Here is a 23,929-nt window from a genome sequence, read left to right on the forward strand (position 1 = left end):
GTGGGATGTGTAAACAACAAACTCCTTCCAGCAAAGAAAAACAAACCGCTCTCCAGTCATTCCTTCAGGTTTTTTCATCTCCTCACACAGAGGATTCCCTGAATCCTCACAGGCAGAGCCTTGAAACCCAACACGTCCCTGGCACACGGGTGTAAGAGTAGTCCTGGGGTGTAAAACCAGTGGCTGGAGCAGGATTTGGCTCTGAGCATGGCAAATTCCCATCAGTGAACTCTGTGGGACTCCGAGGTTCAACGTCCGCGTTATTTTACGGAAATCCCGGCTTGTTTACTCCGTGCTTGTCACGTTCATCAGCCCAGCCTGGGGTGATGCAAGAGCTTCAGAGAGCACCAGGGCAGGGATGGGAAATGGGAACACACTGGGGCTGCCTGTGCTGCTCTGTGGGAAGGGGAAACGTGGCAGATGCACTGTGTGCCCCCAGCAGGCCAGCCTGGTGGCCTGGGGGGGTTCCTGGCTCATCCTGGAATCCATGAGACCTCTCAGAACTCAGCTCCTGGTGCCAGAGGCTGCAGAGGGTTGGTCTGTGCTGAAGCTGCCACAGCCCCTTCAGTCATCCCAATGCAGTTTCCAGGCAGAGAGCCTGGCAGAGCAGGGCGGTGTGGCCCGTGGAGCAGGCTGGAGAGGCTGCCTGAATATTCATGGAGTGGGATGGTTTGGCTTGGAGAGGAGCTTAAAGCTCATCCAGTCCAACTCTCTGCCACCTTCCACTAGACTAGATTGTTCCAACCCTGTCCAACCTGGCCTGAACACTTCCTGGGATAGGCCCTGCTGGGAAGTTTCCATCTTGGAGGTATCAGTCGTGACAGTGGATGCGTGCCAGCAGCAGAAACCCTGCCAGGGAACCCTTGCCCTGAGCTGTAACACTGACCTGGATGTGCCAGTGCACTCCCTGCTTTCACTCCCTGTTTTCCTGGGCAAACAGTGACCTGTTTACCCATTGCCTTAACCCTGGCTATAAATAATCATTACTTTCTAGGCCTGCACCCCACAGCTTTGACATTTTCCACACCAGCAGCACCCCAGCACGCACGGCCTTTGTGCATCCTTCCCTGCCGAGCTTCCCACCATCCAGGGAGATGCAGAAAGGCTTTGCTGCCTTGCTGGGTGTGCTGAGCTGTGTCTCTTGGCAGGTCCCTGAGCGTGAGCAGCGTCTCCTCCGTGTCCAGTGCCTCGTCCAGCAGCAGCTCCGTGCGCAGCGCCGACTCCGAGGACATGTACGCAGACCTGGCCAGCCCCGTGTCCTCGGCCAGCTCCCGCTCCCCCACCCCGGCCCAGCAGAAGAAAGGTACAGGGACCTGCTGTGCTGGGGGTGGATCCCTCTGGGGAGCCTTTGGAGGAGAAGGGAGGAGCAGGGATCCTTCCCTGGGAATTCTGTGGGCTCCGGGAAAGCCCTTGAGCAGAGGGGATACAGGAGCACAGGTGCTGCGGAGCAAATGTGCACCCACATCCTTCCATCCCTGTGCCAACCCTTGTCTCAACCCTTTTCCTGCCTGGCAGTTCTGCCTCTCCCATTCTCCTTCACCCTTAGAAGGTGATGGAAATCTGGACAGCTTTGTATCACTTTGCTCTTCCTCTGCTCCTTCCAGACCATGGCAGAGTCTGTGGCAAAAGCTTTTTTGTTCTTTGTCTTTTTTGTTGCTCTCTGTGGAAATTCAGGCTTTCCTGAATCCCTTAACCTCGTGTCCAGCAGCTGAGATAACTGCTGTGGGCTTTTTCCATCCCTGGAGCAGCATCCCCTTGCCCAAAGGAAGAGAAGGCAACAGGAATCATTCCCAAGTCACCCCTTGTGCTCTCTGCTTTCAACAGGAAAGTCAAAAAAAGAAGACAGTGCTAAAGAGGAGAAGAGGAAACGAGATGTGCCCGCTCAGCTCCTGAAATCAGCCAAGCCCACCCCGGGCAGCAAATCCCAGCAGCTGCCCCAGGGCCAGCAGCCCTCAGCCCCCCAGGCACAGCAGGGCAGCTTCAGCGGGCACAAGGAGATCAAACTGACCCTCCTGAACAAGGTGGGAATGGATCCCTGGGGCTGGGATTCCCTGCTGGCTTTTTACTGTTTAAACCAGTTTGCAACCCAAGGCTTCCTCCTGTCTCCAACCTCTTTTCTCCCACTTGCTCCTGGAGCCATGTGGTAGATGTGGCACTTCTGGGGGCCAGAGGGGATGGATCCTGACAGGAGGGGATGGATCCCAGTGGGAGAGATGGATCCCAGCAGGAAGGAGGGGATGGATCCTGCAGGAGGGGATGGATCCCATCTGGAAGGAGGGGATGAATCCCAGCAGGAAGGAGGGGATGGATCCTGCAGGAGGAGATGGATCCCAGTGGGAGAGATGGATCCCAGCAGGAAGGAGGGGATGGATCCTGCAGGAGGGGATGGATCCCAGCAAGAAGGAGGGGATTGATTCTGAAGGAAGGGATGGATCCTGGAGGGAGGGGATGGATCCAGCAGGAAGGAAGGGATGAATCCCAGCAGGAGGGGATGGATCCTGGCTGGAGGGAGGGGATGGATCCCAACTCCAGGCTCAGCACTGCTGGCATGAGCTCAGCCAGGAAGGTCTGGGGCTGGCTTGGAGGGCAGCACACAGAACCAGTCTGGCAGCACACACCCTGTGCTGGCTGCACTGTGGGGCTGTGTTGGCGGCTGCCCTGGGGCACATTCCTGCTGCAGCTTCCAGGCTCTTCCCCGCTTGCTCGAAGGTCCCGCTGGGGCCTTTCCCCTGGGAGATGCTCTGGGAGCTCCTCCTGTGCCACCCCAGAGCGGGCTGGGCACGGAGTGCAGGGGCACGAGGGGCAGCTGGGGTGCCCCCCTGGCTGCCCCCCTCCCCTCTGATCCCTCTGCCCTGCTCAGAGCCCTGGGCACAGGTGCCAGCCCCAGCCCGTGTGGGGGAGTTGTTCCCCGTGGGGTTTGCTGCTGGGGCAGGGTGTTGGCCCCATCACGTGGGCAGGTTCCTGTTTTTGATATTTTGCTCTGCCAGCCCAAATTCCCCGGCGCAGTCTGAGGCTGCAGATTTCTCTACTTCCCTGTGCTCTGACGTGAGGAGGCTTTATCAGAGGCAGGAACTGCTCTGGAGGGAGGGAGGGAGGAGTGTGCAGTGACACATGACAGCCTGGAAAAGGCACGGCTCCACATGCCTCCTTCACATCTGCTATCCTTGGTGCTGCTGGGGAAAAACCATCCCAAAAAGCTGCTCTTTTCCTGTTCCTGTTCTGAAATTAGTACAGCCTTACCCCCAGAGCAGGGGGTGTTGCTGTTGGCTCCTTGTGGTTGGGAATTAGGTGGATTCAGGGCTGGCTGGCACTGGCGTGTGCAGAGTTTACTGGGAAAGGTGTTTGCAGGAGGCAGGGAATGGCTGTGCCTGTGTCCCTGTGCAGAGGGAAGTGGCTGCTCAGCTCCATTGTTTCAATTCCATTGCAGGCAGCTGACAAAGGAAGCAGGAAGAGATACGAGCCAGCAGACAAAGAGAGGCCAAGCTCTCCTCCAGCCAAACGGGCCAACCTGTCACCTGACAGAGGTGAGGCATCTCCAGCAGCTGGAGAGATCCACTGCAGCCATCCCAAAACCTCAGAGTGGGATTGCCACAGATAAAGGGGGGTAGTGACCATCCTGCTGCAAGAACACAGCAGAGCTGAGGCCCTGGGCAGGCCCAGGGGCACGTTGTGCCTGGTGTGACTCCACTGTGTCCCTGTAATCCTGTCCAAAAAACCAGCCCCTTGCCTTTGAAGACACAGAGTTCTCACCTCCACATCCACCCCACGGCCTCGTGCTCGCTCTGCTGGCCTCGGATGTGGCTGTGGAAATCAGGTTTAGGTTGGAAATTAGGAAATATTTTTTCCCAGAAAGGAGCAGACTGTCAGGAGGGAGTCCCCATCCCTGGAGGTGTTCCATAAGTGTGTGGATGTGGCACTGGGGACAGGGTTAGTGTGGCCATGGTGGTGCTGGGCTGAAGGATGATCCTGAAGATCACTTCCATACCTCAGCCACTCCAGGCCTGTGAGTCACAGGAGTTTCCTTTGGTGCATCCTGGAGTTTTCCAGGGGGAGCTGTCCCTGCCAGCCAGGCTGGTGCTTCGAAAGGCTGGGAGGGAGGGAGGGAGGGAGGGAGGGAGGGAGGGAGGGATGGATGCAATCAACCCCTGCCTGCATCAGCCAGCCTGGGACAGGAGCAGATTGCCCCACCTCTGGGTGACACAACCCGCTCTGCCCTGGATGTTTAGAAAGACCTGGGCTTTCCAAGTGCTCTGCTGGGGCTCAGTCCTCCCCAGCAGCAGCAGCAGCTCGGGAAAGCGAGCTGGCAGGCACAGACAGGGACTCGGTGCCACCCTGCAGCCCTGGCTGTGGCTGCCAAGAGGCACAGGGGGTGTGGGGGGAGTTGGCAGCCAGAGGTGGCTGCGGGTGACGTTGGAGCTGCCACGTGATGTTGTTTTCCCTGGTGGCTCGGCTGTAGGTGGATCTTGTTGACTCTGGGTGCCAGCCAGAGAAGGTCTGTGCTAATAACCTGCAACATTCACCTCCTGCAAGGGCAGCCTGCAAGGGACTGCCCCAGGTTGAAGTTCACTGGGGTCTGGTTCACGCACGAGTGGCAGGGCAAGGCCAGGATGTTTTTGGAGAGGCTTTGGTGCCATCCTCTGCTTTTTGGTAAAAAGCAATTTCTGAGCTGCAGCACAGATTCATTTGGGCTGGAAGGGACCCAAAGATCAGCGACAGCTTCCACAACCCCAGGTTGCTCTGAGCCCCATCCAGCCTGGCCTTGGACACTCCAGCCATGGAGCCTCAAATCCAATTTTTAGTGTTTAAGCCAGTTTTCAACCCAAGGCAAAATCCAATGGCAAAGGTGCCCTTGGCTGAGTTGGGACTGAGCCCTTGGCATCCCAGCACCAGTGGTGGTGGCTGAGTGTGTCACCTGCTCTGTCACCTGCACCTGTGGGCTGAGGCTGCCCCAGTGTCCATCCCCAGGAGCAGAGGGATGCCCTGGCACACACAGGGGCTGCTGCCATGAGGGACTGGGCACCTTTGCTGCTCCAGCTGAGGTCAGAGCAGGGCAGCAGCTCCACAGGCTGCCTTCCAGCTGCAATTCCCTCTCTGTTCCTGGGGTACCCCAGCTGCTCCCCAGCCTCCCTGCGTGCCCAGGGCAGCTGTGTTGGGGCAGGGCCTGGCAGCTGAGCCGTGCTGCACAAACACGGGGGTGCTGCTGCCCCGGGGGAGGCCCCGCTGGCTCCCAAAGCTGCAGAGCTGCCCTCGCCTGTCACTGCAGGAGCCACTGCACCCTGTGACCCGCCAGGGCAGAGCCAGCAGCTCTGCAGGCACAGAGTGCCATGGAGGAGCCTCACTCCAGCAGCTGGAGGGTGAGGAAGGGCTGGTGGAAGGTGGTGTGTGCAGGTGACTGCGGGGCACAGCCCTGCCTGGCTTCTCTGCTCCCCCAGAGGTGAGGGGTGCGCACAGTGAGGCTCTTCCAGCTGCTGCTGGACCTGGCATTGTTTTTGGCATCGTTTTTGGCACAATGTGGTCAGTGGGTGCAGGCAGGGGTGGCCTGTGCCTTGTGCCCAGCAGGAAAATGAAGGAATGTCCTTGTGCTCTCCCCAGGCTCTCGCGATAGGAAGGCGGCCGGGAGACCCTCGTCCCCCAAGCAGGAACGGCAGCGGGGCCAGAACCCAAAACCTTCCCCTGCACAGGCAGACAGGTGAGTGCTGCTGCTTCTGCTGGGCCTCACGGCCCTCCAGGGCCTGCAGCCCCTCTCCCAGGCTGTCCCGGGCCAGCAGCTGCAGTTTCCATGGAACACAGCGCCGGGAAGGACGCGGAGCTGCCTGGGCTGGTGCCAGGGGTGCCAGGGCTTGTGCAGAGCTCCAGCTGGGAGAAGAGCAGGAGCACCCAGAGCCAAGTGGGTCAGGAGTGAGCTCAGCCAGTGCCTCTGCAGCTCTTTAGCACATGTTAAAGAGCACCAGAGTGCAACCCCTTCCCCCTGGCCAGCTCCTCCTGGCACCTGGTTCCAGAGCCTCATTCCCCTTTTCCCAGCCTGGCACAGCCTCAGCTGCTCCCTTTGCTGCTGTGGCTGTGTCCCCTGCATGGGACAGAGCGGTGACAGCCCTGGCTTTGCACCTTCCATGCAACTCAGCCAAATTCCTGGCAGGCTGTGCCTGCTGCAGTGCTGCAATGTCCCAGTGCAGTGTTGGATGTGTGGATCTGGGGACTCAAGGGCTGTGGATCCTCTCCAGGGATCTCTGGGGGCAACATCACAGGGAAGGGTCTGAAGGATTTGGGATTGAGGGGATGCTCCAGGGCTGCTCTCCCCTCTGGGTCTCACAGGGAGCTGCTCACTGCAGCCACGAGCTGGCACTGAGTTTAATCCTGGGAATTTGAGAATCCCCATGTAATATCTGTTTTTTTACTGTTAAGCCAGTTTTCAACCCAAGGCCTCCTCCTATCTCCAACCTCTTTCCTCCCACCTGCTCCTGGAGCCATGTGTTAGATGTGGCAGTTCCTGCTATTTTAGTTCAGTTCAGAAATTAGGGAGAAATCCTTCCCTAGTGAGCCCTGGCACAGGATGCCCAGAGAATCTGGCTGCCCCATCCCTGGCAGTGCCCAAGGCCAGGCTGGAGCCTCCTGGGGTAGTGAAAAGCGTCCCTGCCTATGGAAAGAGATAAAATTTATGTGGGAAAGGACCTTAGAAACCAATGTGGCCAGTGGGGCTCAGTGCATTTTTCATCTTAGAAAGAGATGAAACTGGTATGGGAAAGGATGTTCAAAACTGTGATTTTAGTGCGGCCAGCAGGGCTCAGTGCACAATCCCCTCTTGGATTCCCTAATTTGGGCCATTCCCATCTCTGTCTCCCTGCAGGAAACGCCAGCTGTCCCCTCAGTCCAAGAGCTCCAGCAAAGTCACCAGCGTGCCGGGCAAGGGCTCGGAGCCGGGCCCCGGCGCTGCCAAGGGCGGCAAATCCAGCACCCTGTCCCGCAGGGAGGAGCTCCTGAAGCAGCTCAAGGCCGTGGAGGACGCCATCGCCCGCAAACGCGCCAAGATCCCGGGCAAAGTATAGTGGGCTGTGCCCCCAGTGACTGCTGAGGTTTTTATAAAGAGAGGCAGAAGCAAGCGGCCGCTTTGGGATTTTGCAGTTCCTCGTCTTCGTTTTGGCCGCGCGGTTCTTTTTAAAAAAATAAAACAAAAAAACAAACGTAAAACCCACACATACACACGCACACATACACACACACACACACACACACACACAAAACAAAGAAATTAAGGAAGTTTTTGCCCGACGAGCAGCTCCGGGAGGGCTCCGGGGCCCTGTAAATGTGCACAGAGGACTCCAGCCCTGGGTGCTCCCAGCTCTCCTGTGTCCCCTCTCCTCTTTGCTAGCCTCCAGTTGTATTCTCCTAGTTAGCCCTGCTGTGTGTTGAGTGTCTTCAGCAATGCAGTTCTAGTCCCGTGTGCCGAGAGAGCCGAAAACTGCTGTGAACTGCTGGCAGCACCCTCCTCCCCCAGGAACAATATAAATATATCTATTCCTGCCTCAGCCCTCGGGAGTGCCCTGTCGTTTCTTTGGAGCAGGGGATCGCTTCAGTTGATTTCCCAGGAGCCCTGCAGGTGTTGTGGGTGTCCGTCTGCCAGGAGGGTCCTTCTTCCTTTGGTTTTTCCTCTCTTTTTTTTTTGTTTTTTTTTTTTTTTTCTTTTTTTTTTCTTTTTCTTTTTTTTTTTTTTTTTTTTTTTTTTTTGGAGGGATCTCCCTGAAATAAAATATTTTGATAACCAATTTTACTGTTTCCTGCTTTTCTCTGCATCTCCCTTGCCTTGGGGGGATCTGTACCCCTCATTTTGGGGTTTTTGGGGCATGAGCAGCTCCATGAAGCTGGAAAAGCTGCTCTGTTATCCAGGGGAGCACCCAGTGTGAAACCGTTGTATTACTGGTGTGTAACTGGGGGCTTCTGCAGCTTCTGCCCTGCCTGGCATCATTGACGGGTCCCTCTGATAAATTCAGGGAGCAATCTGGGGGCTCTGAGGATTTCCCAGGCTCCTTGTTCCCAGTATGGAACCAGTGTCCTACTGGTGTGAAGTGTTAGTGGGGGGCATCATCTGGGGTACCTCTGCCAGACCCCTCTCATTCAGAGAACAATTTTTGGGGTCCCTGGGATTTCCCATCCTCCAGCCCTGCTCCTTGCTCCAGCACCAAACCGGCATCCCACTGGTGCCGCTGGAGGCCATCGGGCCATCCCGGAGGGCTGGTGGCAGCCCTCGAGCCCTTCCCAGCGTTGCCCAATTTGGGATTTCTGCCCGGGAATGCCACGGTGATCTCACGGTGCCGCTGACGCAACGGGGCACGGCCTGGGGGATGCCCGTCCCGGCCCGGTGTCACCGGGACACCCCTGCCCGCCTCCCTGCCCAAATTGCGGGGCTCGGAGGCGCCCGTGCTCCCGGCTGGCACACGTGGAGAGCAGAAGGAAGTGCCGGCCCTGTGCGGGGAGGAGGAAGGAACCTGGAGCTGGAGTTTCCAGGTGTGTGCACATCACCTGCCCGGCCCTATAAAAAGGCGGCGGCGGCGGCGGCGCTGCCACTCGGCCGCCTCATCCCCGGGGCTGCGCTTCCCAAGGGCCCCCCGGACCCTGCCGTGCTCCCGTCCCCAAATCCGGGCCTGTTCCCCGCCCCCCGTGCCCCCCAAATCTTGGCGTGGTGCCTCCACACCTGGCTGATGGTAACGCGGGGTCTGGGGGCGCTGGGGGATGTTGGGGGTGAGGGGGGAAAGTGTGGGGCTGGCAGGGTGTGGGGTGTGTTATGTGTCGAGTGTGGGGTTTCATGTGTGTTTAATGTGTGTATGTGTTCATTATATGTGTAATATGTCATGTGTGGGGTGTTATGTGTGTGTTACACACCTGGCACATTGCTCTGAGTGTGTGTGAGAGTTCATTATATGTGTTACATGTCATGTGTGGGGTGTTATGTGTGTTTAATGTGTGTATGTGTTCATTATATGTGTTACATGTCATGTGTGGGGTGTTATGTGTGTGTTACACACCTTGAACTCTGAGTGTGTGTCCTCATTATATGTGTTACATGTCATGTGTAGGGTTTTATGTGTGTTTAATGTGTGTGTTACACACCTTGGGCACAGCTCTGTGTGTGTGTGTTACACACCATGTGCAAGGCTCCCTGTGAGTGTTTATTATGTGTGTGTGTTCATTATATGTGTTAAATGTCATGTGTGGGGTGTTATGTGTGTTTAATGTGTGTGTTACACACCTTGGGCACAGCTCTGAGTGTATGTGTGTGTGCTCATTATTTGTGCTACATCTCATGCATGGAGTTTTATGTCTGTTTAATGTGTGTGTGTGTGTGTTCATTATATGTGTTAAATGTCATGTGTGGGGCTTTATGTGTAATGTGTGAGTTACACACTGTGTGCATAGCTCTGTGTGTGTGTTTGTGTTCATTATATGTGTTATATGCCATGTGTGGGTGTTATGTGTGTGTTACACACCTTGAGCACAGCTCTGACTGTGTGTGTGCATTCATTATATGTGCTACACGTCATGTGTGGGGTTTTATGTGTGTTTAATATGTGTGTGTTTATTATATGTGTTACATGTCATGTGTGGGATTTTATGTGTGTTGAATGTGTGTGTTACACACAGTGTGCACAGCTCTGTGTGTGTGTTCATTATGTATGTTATATGTCACGTGTGGGTGTTATGTGTGTGTTACACACCTTGGACATTGCTCTGAGTGTGTGTGAGAGTTCATTATATGTGTTACATGTCATGTATGGGGTTTTATACGTGTGTGTTACACACTGTGTGCACAGCTCTGAGCCTCAGTGTTTATTGTGTGTGTGTTTATTATATGTGTTATATGTCATGTGCACAGCTCTCTGTAGTTTTATTACATGTGTGTGTTACACACCCTGTGCACAGCTCTGTGTGTGTGCTACCTGTCACATGCAGGGTTCTCCGTGTGTATGTTTTATGTGTGTGTGTTACATGTGCACTGCTCTGTGTGTGTATTTTCATTTTATTACCTGTGTGTATCTGTTACACACCATGTGCAGGGTTTTTGTGTGTGAGTTTTATGTGTGGGGCTCTCCACATGTGTGTGTATTTTGTGTGTGTGTTTTTGCTCTGTGTGTGTTTGTATCTGTGTGTGTAACACGCCATGTGCAGGGCTCTGTGTGTGTGTTAATTGTGTGTGTGTGTGTGTTTATTCTGTGTGTTACATGTTATATGCACAGCTCTGGGTGAGTTTTTATTACAGGTGTGAGTTACCTGTCATGCACAGCTCTGTGTGTGTTACACACACTGTGCACAGCTCTGTGTATTTTATGAGTGAATTACACACCATGTGTGTATTTTATGTGTGAATTATACACCATATGTATGGTGTATAACATACATAATATATATGGTGTATAACATACACACATACATACCTATACGTATGTATGTATATATTTATATTTCATGTTTATTAATAAATTTATATGTCTACATATAATATATAATATGTAAATAATATTATGTAATATGTATATAATATAATATAATATAATATAATATAATATAATATAATATAATATAATATAATATAATATAATATATTTTACCTTAATATTTAATATACATTAACATTAATGTATTAATATTATATAAATATATTAATATAACATTTTAATACATAATATATTAAATTTCTAATATATAAATAATATATAATATATTATAATATATTAGTATACTTTATAATTATTTTTAATAATTCTATATAGATATATATTATATATTTCTATCTTTTTTTTACCTAAGTGCTTATCTGTATTTCTATCCGTGTGTGTGCTGAGTGTGGGAGCTCAGCCCACACTCCTGTGCAGCCCTGCACACACAGAGGGATCCAGGGGTGTTTTTGGCAGCCCTGAACACAGGGGCTGCTGGATGCTGTCCCTGTCCCTGTGTGTGTGCACTGCCAACACACACAGATTTATATTTATTACTGCAGGGATGATATTTAATATGCAGTTATATTCAAATTTATGTTATCTATATCCCATTCTATGATATTTTTGTTATTTTAATTTTCTATTTTATTCTCATTTTCTATGTCTATGTATACTCTTCATTTCTTTACTTTATCCTTTTCTTTATATTACCTATTCCCTTATTTATTTATTTACTTATTTATACTTATTTTTATTTTATATATTTACATTTAAAAGTATTTAAGTATATAAATTTATATCTTGCTATTATGTTTGTTTCTAATTTATTTAAATCCATTATTTTTTTCCATTATTTATTTTCATTCGAGGGGTTGTTTATCCTTGATTTAATATTTCATTCACACACACAAACAGGTGATTTCTGTGTCTGTGTGGGTGTGAGTGCACAGGATTAGCTGCAGGTGTGTGCACAGATATTTCCTACTCCTGCAGGGGCAGGGTGTGCAGACTCTGCTAGATGTATGTATGTAAATATAGACATATATTTTTACATAAATATAAAATATAGAAATAAATATAAACCTATATATAAACATATATACATGTATATAAATATAGACATATATTTTTACATAAATATAAAATATAGAAATAAATATAAACCAATATATAACCATATATATGTGTATATAAATATAAAAGTATATAAATAAATAAAAATAAATAATATAAAATATATGTGTGTGTATATATATAAATTTATTTGTACACTGATCTATACGTACATATGAAAATATATAAATCAAAAATATATAAATAAATATAAAAATATACACATATATAACATATATATAATGTATATTCTGCTTTATATTAATATCTATACACGTATACATATATAATTTACAATACATAAGATTTTTAATATATTAATATATCCATGTGCGAGACAGTATGTTTATGTTAGTATATATTATATGTTATGTTATGTTATATTTTATATTATATATTATATATTATAAAATATATAATATATATATATTATATATATATAATATATATAATATATATATATATATAATATATATATTATATATATATATTATATAGTATATAGTATATAATATATAGTATATTGTAAATTTAAGTATATATATTATAGTTCATGTATATTATGTATATACTATGTAGATTTTATGAGACATAAACCATATGAGACGTTGTGTATATTATATTTACTTTACCATAATACATTACATATATTATACATTATGTAGGACACATTAGGCTGGGGGTCTATAGGTGTGTGCTCACCCTCTGCCTGTAAACACCTTCCCTTGGCCTTTAAATAAAAATTTAATATATATATTTTTATATATTTTATATATCTAAATATATTTTAATATTTTTCTATAAATATATATACGTTTTATATATATTTGTGTATGTGCACTTATAATTTAGGTTTTATTTTTATTTATTTTTATATATTTATATAAAATATATATTTACTTTTCTATAAATATATCTCAAAAATTATGTATACATTTTATATATATATCAAATATTTTTACTATACATATATATATACTTTAATATATTTTATATAAATATACATTTTTATAGATACATTTGCGTGTGTGTATTTATAGTTGTATTTTTTTGTTGTTTATTTTATATACTTACATAAAATATTTTTCTACAAATATAAAAATGTTATATATCTTTTTATATATATTTTTATATATAAACATATTTTGTGTGTGCATAGTTTTATATTTTTGTTTATATTTCTCTTATATATTTATATAATATATTTATTATATAGATATAAAAATTATATCTATTTTATATATATCTTTTTATATATATAAAATAGATGTATTTTAATAGAAATATATAAAAAATTAATATATTTTTGTGCATATGTATTTATAGTTTTCTATTTTTATTTCTCTTTCTTTTTCTATATTTATATAAAATACATATTTATATATGTGTGTGTGCGCGTGTGCAGTGTGAGTGTGGATATTGAGCATATCCAAGCACGTATGCACGTGGGTGTGCTAAGTTTTTAGGGATGGGATACATATACATATAAATATATAGATCTTGTATATATATATATATATAAATATAGATAGATATAGATCGATACAGATAGAAGTAGAAATATATACATAGCTAGCTATATCGATATATTGATATATAGATATAGATAGCTATAGATACAGATGGCTATAGATAGAAATAGCTAGCTATATTGATATATTGATATATAGCTATAGATATACTGATAGAGACAGAGATACAGATATAGATAAAGACAGATACAGATAAAGACAGAAATAGAAACAGAAATATCGAGATAGAGACAGAGATACAGAGATGCTCTAGAGACATCTATGTACAGATAAAAATGTACAGATGCTCTGTAGACAGAGATATGGAGACATCTATAGATATAGAGATTATACGGATAGAGAGACGTGTGGAAATAGATAAATATATAATGGCAGGAAATAGATAGATAACGGATGGATTATGGATAGATAATGGATGGATAACAGATCGATACACGGGCACACACCTGCCCAGGCCCCGGGGCTGCGCGCTCACATTTTGGGGAGGGCTCTGCTGGTCCCTGCCTGTCCAACCCCCCTGTGTGTGTGTGCCTGTCCCTTTGGTGTCCCTGTCACTGTGCTGTGCGTCCCTGTCTCTTCTGGTGTCGCTGTCACTGTGCTGTGCGTCCCTGTCCCTTTGGGTGTCCCTGTCATTTTGGCTTGTGTGCCGGTCCCTTTGGGTGTCTCTGAGCCCCCTGGTGTGTGTGGCTGTCCCTTTGGGTGTCCCTGTCACTCTGTCCGTGTGTCCCTGTCCCTTAGTGTGTCCCTGACGCTGTGCTGTCCCCGCAGGGCTGGCTGTGCGTCCTGGCCGTGTGTCCCTGTGTGTCCCTGACACTGTGCTGTCCCCGCAGGGCTGGCTGTGTGTCCTGGCCGTGTGTCCCTGACACTGTGCTGTCCCCGCAGGGCTGTCTGTCTGTCCTGGCCGTGTGTCCCTGTGTGTCCCTGACACTGTGCTGTCCCCGCAGGGCTGGCTGTCTGTCCTGGCCGTGTGTCCCTGTGTGTCCCTGACACTGTGCTGTCCCCGCAGGGCTGTCTGTCTGTCCTGGCCGTGTGTCCCTGTGTGTCCCTGACACTGTGCTGTCCCCGCAGGGCTGGCTGTGCGTCCTGGCCGTGCTGGCGGCGCTGGGGCAGTGCCGGGGGCTGCGGCGCGCCGGGGCCGGCTCCGCTCACTCCGCCGTGCGCTGCTTCAGCGGGGCCGAGCTGGGGGACGAGGCTCCGGCGCAGCTGCTGGGCCGCAGCCTGCGCTGGGACCGGCACCTGTCGGTGCAGCTGGTGCCGCAGCTGGAGCGCCTGGAGGCGGCCGGGGCCCGGCGGCGGCGGCGGCAGCGCCCGCCCGCCTGTCCCGCGCCGTCGCTGCGCACCGGGCTCCGCAGCGAGCCCCACGAGCGCTCCATCTCGCCCTGGCGATACCGGTGAGTGCCCCGCTCCCCGACGGCCCCCGCGTATCCCCTTCCCAGCCGGTTAGAGCTGCTGGCACAAGCGAAAGCGTCGCCGTGTCCCCGCAGCATCGACGAGGACGAGAACCGCTATCCCCGCAAGCTGGCCTTCGCCGAGTGCCTGTGCAGCGGCTGCGTGGACGTGAAAACCGGCCGGGAGACCACGGCGCTCAACTCGGTGACCATCCAGCAGACCATGCTGGTGCTGCGGCGCAAGCCGTGCCCGCGGCCCGCGGGGCTGGGGCTGGTGGCGCTGGAGGTGGATTACATCCGAGTGCCCGTGGGCTGCACCTGCGTCCTGCCCCGCACGGCGCACTGAGCCCACGCCGTGTCGCCCCCGGGACCGTGTCACCTCCGTGACCGTGCCACCCCCGGGACCGTGCCACCCCCGGGACCCTGTCACCCCCGGGACCGTGTAACTCCGGGGACCGTGTCACCCTGATGACCGTGTCACCCCACCCGTGCTTGTTTTAGAGCACCCGACCCCGCCAGGGTGGCCCCTCCCTGGTTATTTATCAGTTATTTATAAGTTTTGCTGCCGGGGGGGTTTTGTACCCTCTGTTATTTATTGCTGACCCCCCCCGGCCACGGCTGTGCCTCCAGGGCCAGCATCGCCCCACGGCCAGACCCTGTGAGTGCTGCACTCACTAGTTATTTATTCCCCCAAAAATGTATTTATTGTCTCCTTCCTAGTGCTATTTAATGCTGCAAATAAAAGCCAACAACTCCTGGTAAGGTCCTTGCTCTGTTCCCAGCCAGGGCATTGGGATGTGGGGAATTGGGGCACAGGGGCAGAGGGACAAAGGGACAGAGGGACATCGTGGGACAGCTCTCAGCCCCTGCACGGCGGGCAGAGCACCAGAGCAGCAGGGCAGGATGAACTGGGAGGTGACAGGGAGGGCACAGGGTGCCCCACACCCCCAGCCTGGGGGGGACCCAGCCCTGGCACCCCGACACCCACACCTTTCCCACGGCTCTGCCCCCGGGCACCGCGTCCCACGGGCCTGGTGCCACCTGCCAGGGCCACCCCACCTGTGCTGGCAGCACCTGGGGACCCTGGGCCACCTGCAGCCCGCGAGGGGCAGGGTCTGTGTGGGGAGGGGGCAGAGGGGGCCTGGAGCAGCTGCTGATCCCAGTGGGATCAAGGATTTGGCACCCACGTCACACTTGCAGCAGCCACCAGTGGGATGGGCAGGGAAATGCTCCCCACATTCCCTGATGGGGGTGCCCCAGGTTTTGGGGGCTCCTTTGGGACCCCCTCTGCAGCTCCAGGGTGGGGCCCTCCCAGTTCCTCCCAGTCCCACCCCACTGTGGGCTCCACAAGGATTTTGGGAGGGGACCCTGCCCTGGCCATACTCTGCACATGCACATCCTGGATTTGCCCATAACGGCACTGTTTGTCCCCAAAACACCTCCCCAGTCCTGTGCCAGCCCCCCAGGAGTAGGGCAGGGCTGGGGGGATTCCCCTGGAGCAGGAGGCAGGGGCAGCCAGGGCCTTTCCCACTTTTTATTGCAACAGCAACTGCAGAAATGACAAAAATGACAAAAACCAGGGAGAGCGGGAGCAGAGCTGCCTGATCTCCCTGGGAGCTGGGGATTCCCCCTGAGAGCTGCACTTCCACAGGGATTTGGGGATCCCCCAGGGAACTGGGGGTGCCTGGAGAGCTGGGACCCTCAGGGAGCTGAGCATGCCCAGGGATTTGGGGTTTCCCAGGAGCTGAGGAGCCCCTGGAAGAAGGAGACACAGGGAGCTGAGAATCCCCAGGGATTTGGGGGATCCTTAGGAGCTGGGAAGGCCTTGGGGGCTGCAGACCCCACAGGAAGCTGAACGTTCTTGGGATTTGGGGAGCCCAGGAGCTGGGGAGTGCCTGGGAGCTGGAGACCCCACAGGGAGCTGAGCAGGCCCAGGGATTTGGGAATCTCCAGAAGCTGGGAAGCCTCCGAGGACTGGGAACCCCACAGGGAGCATCACATCGCTGGGAAATTGGGAGCTGAGCATCTTAGGGGATTTGGGGATCCCCAGAGGATGGAGATGTTAGAGGGAGATGGAAATCCTTCAAGCAGCTGAGCATCTTAGGGGATTTGGGGATCCCCAGGAGATGAAGATCCTACAAAGAGCTGAGCATTGCTGAGGATTTGGGGATCCCTAGGAGATGGAGATCCTACAAAGAGCTGAGCATTGCTGAGGATTTGGGGATCCCTAGGAGATGGAGATCCTACAAGGAGCTGAGCATCTTAGAGGATTTGGGGATCCCCAGGAGATCCTACAGAGAAATGGAAATCCTACAAGGAGCTGAGCATTGCTGGAGATTTGGGGATCCCCAGGAGACGAAGATCCTACAGGGAGATGGAGATCCTACAAGCTGAGCATCTTAGAGGAGCTGAGCATCTTAGAGGATTTGGGGATCCCCAGAGGATGGAAATCCTACAAAGAGCTGAGCATTGCTGGGGATTTGGGGATCTCCAGGAGAGCTGGGGACCCCAGAGCATCACTGGGGTTTTGGGGATCCCCTGGGGAGCCCAGGGGAACTGATGATCCCAGGAGCTGGGGACTCTCAGCAAGGGGCTCCCAAGCCCCAGGGTTTTGGGGACCCCAGGAGCCCAGTGGATGGCTGCAGCGGATCCAGGAGCAGCTGGGGAGCAGGAGCAGAGCAGGGCAGGGGATCCCCATTACTCCACCTCCACGGGGATGGGGTTCACCTGCCCCCCCAGCTCCGGCTGCTTCCTGCGGGCGTCGGGGGGCGGCCGGGGCGGGGGGTTGCTGGGGGGCGCCTTCATGGTGCCCCCGCCTTGGGGCCTCTCCCGGGGCTTCTGCTCGATGGGTCTCCACTCCTCCCCTCGCACCGCGGCCTGCGGGGTCAGAGCAGGGCCGAGCATCAACCCCCACCCCAAAAAGGGGCAGGGAAAGCACAGTGGGACCGGAGGGGAGGATGCGACGTGACCCCTGCCCACCCCGTTTGGGACAGGCTGTTCCTGCAGCCCCATCTGGGAATGCTGCTGGAATTCCCATGCAGACACTGGTGCATGGGTTTAGGGGTGGCCTCCCTCTCCCAGCCCCCCAAAACCCCCAAAACCCCTGTGCTCTCACCAGCAGGTAGATGCCGCTGGCAATGCCCAGGCAGACAGTGCCCAGGATGGTGGAGAGGAGGAATCCAGCAGGGACAGCCAGGCTGTGACAGAGATTTGGGGTTCAGAGGGAGCTGGGGGGGCTCAGCCCCCATTCTCAACCCTGCACCCCACTCACGCAGCGTGGAGGATGGCTCGGATGTAATAATTCCTGGTGAGGGGCCCCAGCAGCTTCACCACGGCTGTCAGGTACTTCTGGCCACTGCAGGGTGACAGCAGGGGGGTCACTGGGGGTGTCCCCACCCTCGGGGGACAGCCAGCCCCCAGGGACCCCCATGGCTGCAGGGTGGGGGGACCCAGCACTCACCACCTCTCCATGGTGGAGCCCTTTTTCCGTTTGCTCCTGGGATACTCCAGCAGGCACACCAGGACGCCTGCAGCGCTGCCGGGGCGTCAAGGAAAGGCGGGATGGGACGGGAATGGCCCCAAGGACACCCCAAAAGGGCTGTGTGGGGCAGGGAACGCACAGCCGGGAGCAGGGTGAGGAGATGAGGATGTGACCCCTGCCCGGTCATGCCTCCCACCCGTTCGGGACGAGGTTTTCCCGCAGCCCAGCCCCGGGAATGCTGTCGGGAAGGATACATGGAGTACGCCGCGAAGTACCAGCCCTTGAACTGCCCCGCCACGGCCACGATGCCGCCCGTCAGCAGGACTGCGGGAACGGAGGGGATGGAGCGGTCACAGCGGGCCGGGATAGCGACCCCAAACAGGGATACCGAGCCCAAACCGGGATACCCACCCCAAACAGGGATACCGAGCCCAATCCGGGATAGCGACCCCAAACAGGGACACCGAGCCCAATCCGGGATACCCACCCCAAACAGGGATACCGAGCCCAATCCGGGATAGCGACCCCAAACAGGGACACCGAGCCCAATCCGGGATACCGACCCCAAACAGGGACACCGAGCCCAATCCGGGATACCGACCCCCAAACCGGGATACCCGCCCCAAACAGGGATACCGAGCCCAATCCGGGATACCGACCCCCAAACCGGGATACCGAGCACAATCCGGGATACCGAGCACAATCCGGGATACCCACCCCAAACAGGGATACCCACCCCAAACAGGGATATCATCCCCTAAACCGGGATAGCGACCCCAAAACAGGATACTGAGCCCAAACAGGGATACCGACCCCAATCCGGGATACAACCCCTAAACCGGGATACAAACCCCAAACCTGGATACAGTCTCCCCAACCCGGGATACCACCCTCCAAACCAGGATACAAACCCCAAACCTGGATACAAATCCCCAAACCGGGATAAAACCCCCAACCCGAGATACACCCCCCCCAAACCGGGATACAAACCCCAACTCGGGATACAAACTCCCCAACCCGGGATGCAGCTCCCAAATCCCCAGTTACAGCCCCGAGATCAGGATATGCCCTCCCAAACTCGGGATCCAGCCCGGGTCATGGCCCTGGGGACACACGGGACCCCCAGCCCGGGGTTACGGCCCTGGGGGTCCCCGGCCCCGAGCGCTCCCAGAGCGGACGCGGGGGCGATGCTGGCGCGGGACCCCCGAGCTGGGGAGCTCCGGGGCCCTGGGGGAGGTTTTTGGCCTCGGGAACGGCCTCGGGGGAGGTTTTTGGCCTCGCGGCCGGAGCAAGAGGAGAGCGGAGGAGGAGAGAACGGAACCGAAGAAGAGAGGGCAGAGGAGGAAGAGAAAAGGAGGAAGCGGAGCCTCCAGCCCCGCCGGGCCGGGACTTCCCGGCCGTCTCCCGCCCTCACCCTCAGCCCGGTGGGACCGGGACCCTCCCAAATCCCATCCCAGCCCATTCCCGGGGCTCGGCATCCCCGGCCCGCGGGGCGCTCACTCCTTCAGAGCCCGGGGACTTCCCGGAGTGCCCCAAACCCCCCAAACCCCCTCACACTCACTGAGCCCGGCGGCCAGCGCCTGCTCGTTCGCCCACATGGCCCACTCGATCTGCCCCATGGCCCGACGGAACCGGCCCGAGCGGGTTCGGCTGCTCCGCTCGGCTCGCTCCGAACGGGTTCGGCTGCTCCCGGCTCCGCTCGGCTCGGGCCGAACGGGTTCGGCTGCTCCCGGCTGCTCCCGGCTGCTCCCGAGCGCCTTCGGCCGCTCTCGGTTCCGCTCGGCTCGCTCCGAGCGGGTTCAGCTGCTCCCGGCCCGGTCCGGTTCGGCTCTGCTCAGTCGGGTTCGGCTCGGCCCGCTGGAGCTCGGCTGCTCCCGGTGGGCCCGGCCCGGCCCGTCCCGGTTCGGCTCCGCTCGGACGGTCCCGACCCGGAAGGCGGGTGCGGCGCTACCCGCACAGGCCACGCCCCATTCGTATTGACCACACCCTTTTTAGAATGCCACACCCATCCGTATTAACCACGCCCCTTTGGAACAGGCCACGCCCCCGAGGGGACACGGCACCGGCCCGGGGCCACACCGGGGACACGGCGGTGACACGGATGGCGCGGAGGGACAGGGACAGCTCCAGGGACTGTCCCCATCCTCTGTTCCTCCCCCAGCCCCACACACAGAACGCGACACCCCAAAACAGCACTGGAGACGGGAACCCTCTATTTCCTTACAAAAGATTAAAAACCAGCCCCGGGTTGACATCCTGCCCCAGGGCTGGGGACAGCTCTGCAGCAGGGCTGGCTCAGGGTCCCGAGGCCCGCTGGTGGCACCGGCAGAGTTCCCTTGGTGTGTCACGGCTGTCCCAGAGTGTCACCAGGGTCAGGCACGGCTCCGGGGCAGCCCATCCGGGCCCAGCAGGTGCTGGCTGGGGTCATCCACGAGCTGGGGACCAGGGCCAGGCTGTGGGACAGGACACAGGTCAGGGACACCAAGGAGCTCCCACTGCCACCCCACCCACTGTGGGTGGGGGCAGCTCTGGGCCCCACGGACCCCAAAAGGGAATGTGTCGAGAAATGGGGTCCTGCACCCCCACCTGGGGATGGGGACAGGGATGGGGTCCCATGCAAAGCCCCTGGGGATGGGGACAGGGCCTTACACACCCACCTGGGACTGAGGACAGGGATGGGATCCTGGACACCCCTGGGAATTGGGACAAGGATGGGGTCCCACACACAGCCCTGGGGATGGGGACAGGGATGGGGTCAGAGCCCCCCCTCCCCAGCTCACCTTGGTGTGCAGGATGTACTGGACAGCCCCGGGCACGGGCTCGCTGAGCACGGCAGCCTCCAGCTCCGGCGGCAGCACGGCCGAGCCCACCGGCAGCCCCCGCACAAACCTGTGACACAGAGAGCGCTCAGTCCCCGTGTCCCCAGTGTCCCCAGCACCCTCACCCTCCCCAGTAAGCAGGGGTTCCCTTACTGGTCCCCGTTGGTGGCGGGGGGGAAGCTGCGCCTCACCACCTCCACAAACTCAGCCACGGTGTCGGCCAGCGCGAAGATGACGGCGTTGGGGCCGGCGTCGAAGGAGTAGGCGACCTGTGGTGGCATCGTGGGGACATGGGGACGGATGTGGGGACCCAGTGAGTGCCACAGTGCCATGGCAGCTCCGAGGCCCCGCGGGTACCTTGGTGTGGCCGTGGTGGGCGTTGTAGCGGTGCGCCAGCGCGATGATGCGGCGCGACACGTCCGTCAGGTAGAAGATGGGCGGGAAGGTGTCCAGGCAGGTGGCGTGGAACTGGTTGCTGTCCCTCATGGCCAGCTGGCCAAAGCCCTCGAAGTCACGGTCACGGATGTGCCGCATCATCTGGGCAAGGCGCTCGGGGACCACCACCTCTGCCCGGTGCTGCCACAGCAGGGTCACCAGCAGCCCGGTGACACCCACGGCAGGAGGGTCATGGTCACCCCGCATCAGTGACAACCACAGCAGGCAGGTTGTGGCCACCCCAGTTTAGTGACATCCATAGCAGGAGGGTCATGGTTACCCAAATTTGGTGACCACCACAGCAGGTGGGTTGTGGTCACCCCCAATTTGGGGATTCCCACAGGAGGAAGGTCACTGTCCCCGCAGTTTGGTGACACCCACAGCACCATGCCCCTCTGGGTGCCACTGCACACTGTCCAGCCCCATTCCAAGTGAAAGGGGATCCTGTCCCTGCCCAGGCAGGACGAGTCCCGTGTCCCCCTACCTTCAGCAGGGGACTGGTCTCCACGCTGGTCTGCATGCCCGCCGTGCTGCCCACCGGCTTCTTCTCCCCACTGACCTGTGGGGACACAGACGCTGGGACACGGCCCCTCCTGACGCCCCCGGGTCCCAAATCCCACCCAAATCCCTGCCAGCCCCTCACCACCAGGACGAGGACGCGCAGCTCCGGCCAGTGCGTCTCGGGGGCCACCTGCAGGGCCAGGCTGTCGGTGCCATCGGGGCGCTCCCCGCGCTGCCACTGCACGAAGCCACCGAACATGCTGCGACAGGCGCTGCCCGAGCCCCGCCGCGCCACCTCGGACAGCTCCTCCTCCAGCCCATAGAGCCGGGCCAGCGCCGACACTGCGGGGACAGGCACAGGGGACAGCCCTGTCACTCCTCCTGCTGCCACCATAGAGTCAGACCAGCGCTGACACTGCAGGGACAGGCACAGGGACAGCCCTGTCACCCCTCCTGCTGCCACCACAGAGTCAGACCAGCGCTGACACTGCAGGGACAGGCACAGGGACAGCCCTGGCACCCCTGCCAGCCCCGAGGGGACAGCCCCACACGCACCCAGGCAGGCGTAGCCGGCGGCAGACGAGGCCAGCCCCGCGGCCGTGGGGAAGTTGTTCTCGGAGGCGATGTGGATCTTGTAGGACAGGCTGAGAGCGGCCGCGTCCTCACCGCCCCCGCGGCGCTTCCGTGCCAGGCGCCGCACTGCGGGGACAGCGGGACAGGGGGTCAGCGGGGACAGGGACAGTGGGACAGCAGGGACAGCGGGGTCAGAGGGGGCAGGGACAGGGGGGACAGAGGGGTCAGTGGGGACAGGGACAGTGGGGACAGGGACAGAGGGGTCAGAGGGGGCAGGGACAGGGGGGACAGAGGGGTCAGTGGGGACAGGGACAGTGGGGATAGCAGGGACAGCGGGGTCAGAGGGGGCAGGGACAGGGGGGACAGAGGGGTCAGGGGGGACAGGGACGGCAGGGACAGTGGGGACAGGGACAGAGGGGTCAGAGGGGGCAGGGACAGGGGGGACAGAGGGGTCAGTGGGGACAGGGACAGTGGGGATAGCAGGGACAGCGGGGTCAGAGGGGGCAGGGACAGGGGGGACAGAGGGGTCAGGGGGGACAGGGACGGCAGGGACAGTGGGGACAGGGACAGAGGGGTCAGAGGGGACAGTGGGGATAGGGGACAGCAGGGACAGAGGGGACAGTGGGGTCAGGGACAGAGGGGACAGGGAGTTAAGGGACAGCGGGGACAATGGGGACAGCAGGTCAGGGGTCTGGGACAGTAGGCTCAGGGACAACAGGAGCAGTGGGGACAGCAGGGTCAGGGATAGAGGGGACAGGGACAGTGGGGACAGCAGGGACAGAGGGGTCAGCAGGATGAGGGACAGCAGGGACACTGGGGTAAGGGACAGAGGGGACAGCAGGGACAGCCCCAGCAGGGGACACGCACCCTCGCGCAGACAGGCCTGCACCCGCGGGTGCCCCACATCCGCCTCCTTCCCATTGAGCCACAGCCGGTCCTCCGTGAAATCCCGGCTGGCGGCCGCCGTCGTGGTGGTCTTGAGCTGTGGGGAGAGAGGGAGGGGGGTCAGCACCCCTGGGGGCTGGTCCTAAACCTGGTCCTGGTCCTCATGCTGACCCACCTGGTCCTGGTGCAGTGTCACGCTCAGGGAGGAGTTGATGGGCAGGATGAGGTCGGTGTCTCGCTTGCCCCCTGCAAGAGAGCACGGCATGGCACGGCTTGGAATGGCATGGGATGGGTAGGAATGGCATGAAAGTTTGAAGGCACTGAAGGACCAGAAAAGCATGGCACGGCACAGCCAGGAATGGCATGGCATGGCATGGCATGGCATGGCATGGCATGGCATGGCATGGCATGGCATGGCATGGCATGGCTAGGAGCGGCATGGAACAGCTCCGAATGGCACTGAGGGACACAAAGCAGAGCATGGCATAGCAGCGCTTGGCACGGCTTGGAATGGCACGGAACAGCACGGTTAGCAGGGACACAGCGCAGCCCAGCCCGGAGCCCGTGTCCCCGTGCCCGCCCCGGCCGTATCCCGGCACTCACAGTACTTGATCACGGCGATGTTCACCGGGGCCGTGCAGGTCGCCATCGCCAGCGCTCGCTCCGCCGCCATCGCTGCCGGCCGCACTCAGGCCCCGCCCCCGCGCCACGCACATCACTGTGGGCTGCGGCCGGTCCCGCCTCGCTATTGGTGGAGACCGCAGCGCCCGGTTCC

The 23,929-nt window shown here is 55.5% G+C and overlaps 4 protein-coding genes across 4 annotated transcripts in view; 2 read left to right on the forward strand and 2 right to left on the reverse strand.

Moving 5' to 3' along the window:
- Positions 1 to 7,615, forward strand: part of ZC3H18 (zinc finger CCCH-type containing 18) — a 46,553-nt gene extending 38,938 nt beyond the window's left edge. The window contains exons 16-20 of the mRNA XM_058813381.1: positions 1,149 to 1,303; positions 1,825 to 2,021; positions 3,428 to 3,524; positions 5,593 to 5,689; positions 6,845 to 7,615. Coding sequence (XP_058669364.1) covers positions 1,149 to 1,303; positions 1,825 to 2,021; positions 3,428 to 3,524; positions 5,593 to 5,689; positions 6,845 to 7,043 — 745 coding nt within the window. The 3' untranslated portion in view covers positions 7,044 to 7,615. The remainder of the gene's footprint in view (positions 1 to 1,148; positions 1,304 to 1,824; positions 2,022 to 3,427; positions 3,525 to 5,592; positions 5,690 to 6,844) is intronic.
- Positions 7,616 to 8,336: 721 nt separating this feature from the next.
- On the forward strand, positions 8,337 to 14,806 carry IL17C (interleukin 17C). The gene is made up of 3 exons (XM_058813355.1): positions 8,337 to 8,696; positions 14,141 to 14,463; positions 14,557 to 14,806. The coding sequence occupies exons 1-3, from the start codon at positions 8,337 to 8,339 to the stop codon at positions 14,804 to 14,806; spliced, it is 933 nt and encodes a 310-aa protein (XP_058669338.1).
- Positions 14,807 to 15,995: 1,189 nt separating this feature from the next.
- Positions 15,996 to 19,887, reverse strand: LOC131563450 (cytochrome b-245 light chain). Its single transcript, XM_058813507.1, has 6 exons — positions 19,503 to 19,887; positions 18,196 to 18,265; positions 17,921 to 17,995; positions 17,732 to 17,815; positions 17,576 to 17,657; positions 15,996 to 17,337 (listed from the first exon to the last, which is right to left on the reverse strand). The coding sequence occupies exons 1-6, from the start codon at positions 19,558 to 19,560 to the stop codon at positions 17,158 to 17,160; spliced, it is 549 nt and encodes a 182-aa protein (XP_058669490.1). The 5' UTR covers positions 19,561 to 19,887; the 3' UTR covers positions 15,996 to 17,157.
- Positions 19,888 to 20,159: 272 nt separating this feature from the next.
- MVD (mevalonate diphosphate decarboxylase) lies at positions 20,160 to 23,833 on the reverse strand. The gene is made up of 10 exons (XM_058813723.1): positions 23,758 to 23,833; positions 23,330 to 23,400; positions 23,137 to 23,251; positions 22,252 to 22,395; positions 21,839 to 22,038; positions 21,680 to 21,754; positions 21,118 to 21,336; positions 20,914 to 21,029; positions 20,722 to 20,830; positions 20,160 to 20,394 (listed from the first exon to the last, which is right to left on the reverse strand). Exons 1-10 carry the CDS (start codon positions 23,825 to 23,827, stop codon positions 20,314 to 20,316), a joined length of 1,200 nt encoding a protein of 399 aa, XP_058669706.1. The 5' UTR covers positions 23,828 to 23,833; the 3' UTR covers positions 20,160 to 20,313.
- Between the last annotated feature and the right edge of the window lie 96 nt (positions 23,834 to 23,929).

This window comes from Ammospiza caudacuta, chromosome 13 (assembly GCF_027887145.1).
Source record: "Ammospiza caudacuta isolate bAmmCau1 chromosome 13, bAmmCau1.pri, whole genome shotgun sequence".
NCBI classification, from domain to species: Eukaryota; Metazoa; Chordata; class Aves; order Passeriformes; family Passerellidae; genus Ammospiza; species Ammospiza caudacuta.